General features: G+C 65.1%; 2 protein-coding genes across 2 annotated transcripts; both read left to right on the forward strand.

Moving 5' to 3' along the window:
- Positions 1 to 330: 330 nt before the first annotated feature.
- Positions 331 to 540, forward strand: MNEG_12257 (hypothetical protein; the record flags this gene model as incomplete). The annotated part of the gene is made up of 1 exon (XM_014039270.1): positions 331 to 540. A coding segment is annotated over one exon (210 nt), but the record flags the coding sequence as incomplete, so codon positions are not given.
- Positions 541 to 1611: 1071 nt separating this feature from the next.
- Positions 1612 to 4458, forward strand: MNEG_12258 (signal peptide peptidase-like 2B; the record flags this gene model as incomplete). The annotated part of the gene is made up of 4 exons (XM_014039271.1): positions 1612 to 1686; positions 2025 to 2292; positions 2744 to 3750; positions 4126 to 4458. 4 exons carry the CDS (start codon positions 1612 to 1614, stop codon positions 4456 to 4458), a joined length of 1683 nt encoding a protein of 560 aa, XP_013894725.1.
- Between the last annotated feature and the right edge of the window lie 273 nt (positions 4459 to 4731).

Consider the following 4731-nt stretch of genomic DNA (forward strand, 5'->3'; position numbering starts at 1 on the left):
CGCATCGAGCATTCTCTTTCCATTTTGCAACTGTAAACAAACGCGGCCACGGCTTTTTTGGCTAGTCAGCTAGCAGCAGCCTCCCCTCCACTGGAGGACAGCTGCCCTGTTCTAGGATTACGCGATCGTACGTAGCCTCACCTCTGCCATGTGCACATGGCAGGTGAGGCACCTGGGGCGCAGTTCGCCAGCGTCAACTTTGACGTATAATATACATTTAGGCACCACAGGCAGCACCAACACCAGTAGTACCAGTAGTACCAGTAGTACCAGTAGTACCAGTAGTACCAGTAGTACCAGTAGTACCAGTAGTACCAGTGGTACCAGTAGTACCAGCAGCAGCAGGAGCAGCAGCAGCAGCAGGAGCAGGAGCAGCAGGAGCAGCAGGAGCAGCAGGAGCAGCAGGAGCAGCAGGAGCAGCAGGAGCAGCAGGAGCAGCAGCAGCATGACCACTGCCGCTGTTGCTGTAGTGCTAGCATCGTTTTCACGCCCAGCAGCACAGCTGTGGCTCTCAGCAGCATTGATATGAAGTGGATATGATGACACCCGCCATTATGCGCCCGCATGCAAATCTGGTCCTGTACGTCCCAATCTGACATTTTTTAGTATTCAGCTGGCAGAGAGTATGGCGCACCACGTGGCGTGTTGTCCACTGCGTTGAGCTGCGGCCTGCAAACAAACACCTGCGCAGGCACCAGCCCCGCGTCAACACACCCTGATCCTGTAACCAAGGATCGTTGTGGCCCTGATCGCCTTGCACGGGAACTATGGGTCAACCTGGGGATGCAGGCTGCCCACACCCCGGCCACCGGCAGGCCCAGGCAGGAATGTGGCGCGGCCGGCTACCCTGGTGGCTTACCATGCCGCCAGTCCAAGCAGTGTGGCGGCAGGATCGGATGGGCAGCGGCGCCTGGCTCCATGGCTGAGGCAGGCAGGATCTGCGAGATTCGAGCGTCATCGGGAAGTATTCGCGCGGTTGTTATGCATTTGAACGGCTTTGGACAGGAAAGGCAAAGCATCCAGCGACGCCAGCTGTCCCTGCGGCTGGAAGGCACGGGGATGCTGCGGACGAATGGCAGCAAACCTGGAACAGCAGCATCAAGGGCAATGAGGGCAGTTAGTATCACACCGTCTGATGCTGCTTCATCGTGGGTGTGCAGCCTTTGCTGAGTTATGGCTGAGGTGGCGTGCTATCAGCAATTGAATTGCTGAACGTCATGTGCTGATGTCACAAGTCGGACAAAACGGCTCCAACACGATCTAAGCGTCTTCAGGGCCGTGCTGCGTGCTTTAGTGAGGGTCTGTATGATAAGGGTCGTCGGGGGTACAGGCCAAATAGGGGCTGACATCAAGCCCGGATTCATGCATCAAGTGCCACCAGTGTGTTGGCGAGCAATGGCATTTGCAAACGCTCCATCGACAGGGTGCCACAGTCATGCACAGCGCTCGATGATATAGCATATAATACTGATTTGCGACCACGACCTATCAAGGATCAAGGCCGCGTCTTTGCAATCTTTTGTCGGAAGGGTGCGGACTTGCGAGCCATAGGGACGGCCGCACGTGCTCCCCTGACAGGGGTAGGGCGCGTTGATGATTTGGCAAGGCAGGATGTGGGCCATCGTGGTGGGCGCGCTCGTCGTCGCTGTTGGGGCGCGTGCTGAGGACATTTGCGAAGGCCCCGTGGTGAGCAGGGGCTTTATGAAGCTAGAAAGAAGCCGTCGGCATACCCTCGAGCGGTGCGCAGCCGCAAAAGAACCAGCGCGCCGCCACCTGGTCCGTCGAGCGGCGCGTCACGACAGCGGCGCCGCCTGCGGCGGTCCGCCCAGCCTCCCACATCCACACCCGGCGCGAGGTGTGCCTTGTGCCGACACCCCTTGCATTGACAACGCAGCGCTGCTGCTGACAAGCACGCCCAAGGTCCCCCGCCGCCGCTCCACGTACAGTAGCGCCCCCTCGTCCATGCGTCTTTTGCAGCATCCGACCCCGCGTCAACCAATTCGATTAATAACTTATAAACCCAGGTGGAGCTGCAGCTCGAGTCCCAGGACGGCAGCTTCGTGGAGACGGAGTACGGCGTCGTCGGCGCGTTTGGCACGATCCCGTCGCTCAACGGCTCCCGCCCCGTCCGCCTGGTGGCAGCAGAGCCGCTGGACGCCTGCGGGCCGCTGGAGCAGCAGCTGGAGGGCGCGGTGGCCGTCGCGCGGCGCGGGGCGTGCAGCTTTGTCGCGAAATACTTGGCGGTGCTGGCGGCCGGCGGCAGCGCGCTGCTGATGTTCAACGATGCGCCGGGTGTGTGGCTCTTGTTTGTGCGTTGGTGTGTTTGCGGGGGTGTGTGGGGGGGTGTGGGTGAGGGGGCGTGCATCAGATTGTTGGGCATGTGAGTGTTGGGACGCACACACATGCTCTCCAGCGCACGTGCACACGCGTGCTGCCGATGCGCGGCGTGCTGGTGCAAGGGCGCGGATAGGGGGGGTCCGCCTGCCAAGCAGTGCGCAGCTGGCCCGCTCAGGGGCCGTAGTCGCCGCCCCTGCAGCTGTGGGGTGGCAGGAGCCGCGGCAGCGGGCCTGCTAGCCAGCCGACGCCTTGTCCCCCATGTTGTGTGGAGCACACCCTCTGTCGCATCAGTTGAGGCTCCCGCCCCACCTCCAACCCCTCACCCATATGCTCTCGGTTGGGGCCGCCTTTTTCCATCCCCTCCAAGGCTGCATCACAATGGGGGGCTCCCTCGACAACGCCACAGAGCCCGGCGACCAGAAAGTCAACGGCACGATCCCTGCGATCTCCATCGACCACGATCTGGGCGCCAAGCTGGTCAACCTCACGCGCGCGGGGCCTGTCGTCCTAATCAGCGTCGCGCTGCTCGATCTGCCGCCATTAGACGCGGGCGCGGCGCTGCTGTGGCTCATGGCCGTGCTAACGGTCGCTGGCGGCGCGCTGTGGTCGGGCCGCGACCACGCAGAGGGTGTTAAGGCGGCGGCGGCTGCCGGCGGCGACGCGGATGCGGCGCGGCGTGCGCGGGAGCGCGGCGGCGCGGGCGGCCCGGCGGGCGGCGCGCTTGATGTGACGGCGGCCGGCGCGGTCGCGTTTGTCGGGGTCGCGTCCGCGATGCTGCTGCTCCTGTATTTCTTCATGGACAAGGCATTCTTTTATTTCATATTGGGGGTCTTCACGATCACCTCCGCGCAGGCGATGGGGGTGGCGCTCGCGGCCGCCGTCGCCGCCGCTGCGCCCGCGCTCGCGGCGCGCGACGCGCTCGTGCCCTTCATTGGCCCCGTCCCGCTGCCGGCCCTCATCGCGGCCCCGCCCTCGCTCGCGACGGCCGCGGTGTGGGCCGCGTTCCGCGGCGCCGCCTGGTCCTGGCCGCTGCTCGACGCGCTGGGCATCTGCCTCATGCTGCTCGTGCTGCGCACGCTGCGGCTCGGCAGCCTGCGCGTCGCGTGCGTGCTGCTGCCGCTCTGCTTCCTATACGACGTCTTCTTCGTATTCATCCAGCCCCTGCTGTTCGGCGGCGGCGAATCTGTGATGGTCGAGGTCGCGCGCGGCGCCGGCGCCGACGAGGTCATGCCGATGCTGCTGCGCGTCCCGCGGCTGCAGGGCCCGCCGATCGCGCGCGGCGGCTACAGCATGCTTGGGTTCGGTGACATCATTCTGCCCGGCCTGCTGGTCGCGCTGATGCGGCGCGTCGACATAGACCTGCGGCTGCCGTGGCCGCGGGGATACTTTTTGCCGGCGCTGGCGGGCTATGGGGTGGGGCTCACCCTAACATACGTGGCCCTCGTTTTCAGCTGGTTTGGGGACCAAGGGCAGGTGGGCAGGCGCAGGGGGGGGGGGCCGTGTGCGGTGGGGTGGGGGTGCAAAAGGGCTGCGGCGGCGGCTGGGGCGAAGCAGGGGGCCACGCGCGCGCACACCGCGGCGCGGCGCTGCCTGCTGGGGCGCTCTGGCTGGGCTTGCCTTGGGGCGGCGTGGTGGGGGGGCGCACACCTCCTGGGTGGAGCTGGCGCGGCGCGTGCTTTGCCCATGCTTCCTGACTGATGATTGACCCGGGTCTGGGCGCGGGCTTTTGCTTGGAGGGGTTTCCACCAACAGCTGGCCTCCCTCTGCCCTCGCTTATCTATTGCCCAGCCCGCGCTGCTCTACTTGGTGCCCTGCACACTGGGCACGGTGCTGGCGCTGACTGCGGCGCGGGGGGACCTACGGCGGCTCTGGGCTGAGGACAGCAGCAGCGGCGGCGGCGGCGGCTGGGCGCTGCTGTTGCAGGAGGAGCCGGAGCCCGGCCCGGCGCAGCAGCAGCAGCGCGGCGCGGGCACGGGCGCAGGGGCGGCGGCGTGGCGGGCGGGCGGCGGCGAGGGGTGGCCGGGCGGCGCGGGCGGTGGCGGCGGCGCGCGGCACAGTCCCACGGGGAGCAGCACGCGGCTGCTGAGCAGAGGAGGGTCGCAGCTGGGCGGCGCTGTATAATCAGGTTCCTAGTGTCCCTGCCATAGGTAAACCTGTATATATAGCATTCCTCTGGATCTTCCCAGACATTGCCCCATGATCCTGCCCTGCATGCCGCCCTGGATCGGTGTCTGCGCGCCGTTGCGGCCTTGAAGGATTCACACTTCGAACCATGGTCATGGGAATGCACATGCTTTCTGCGGTACGCAGTGGCCATTCGCCCAATATAACTTGTAATCAATGTTCAAATCCGCGCACGTAGGCGTGCTCGGGGGTGTTGCTCCGCCTTCTATC

Source organism: Monoraphidium neglectum (genome assembly GCF_000611645.1).
Source record: "Monoraphidium neglectum strain SAG 48.87 unplaced genomic scaffold scaffold03149, whole genome shotgun sequence".
NCBI classification, from domain to species: Eukaryota; Viridiplantae; Chlorophyta; class Chlorophyceae; order Sphaeropleales; family Selenastraceae; genus Monoraphidium; species Monoraphidium neglectum.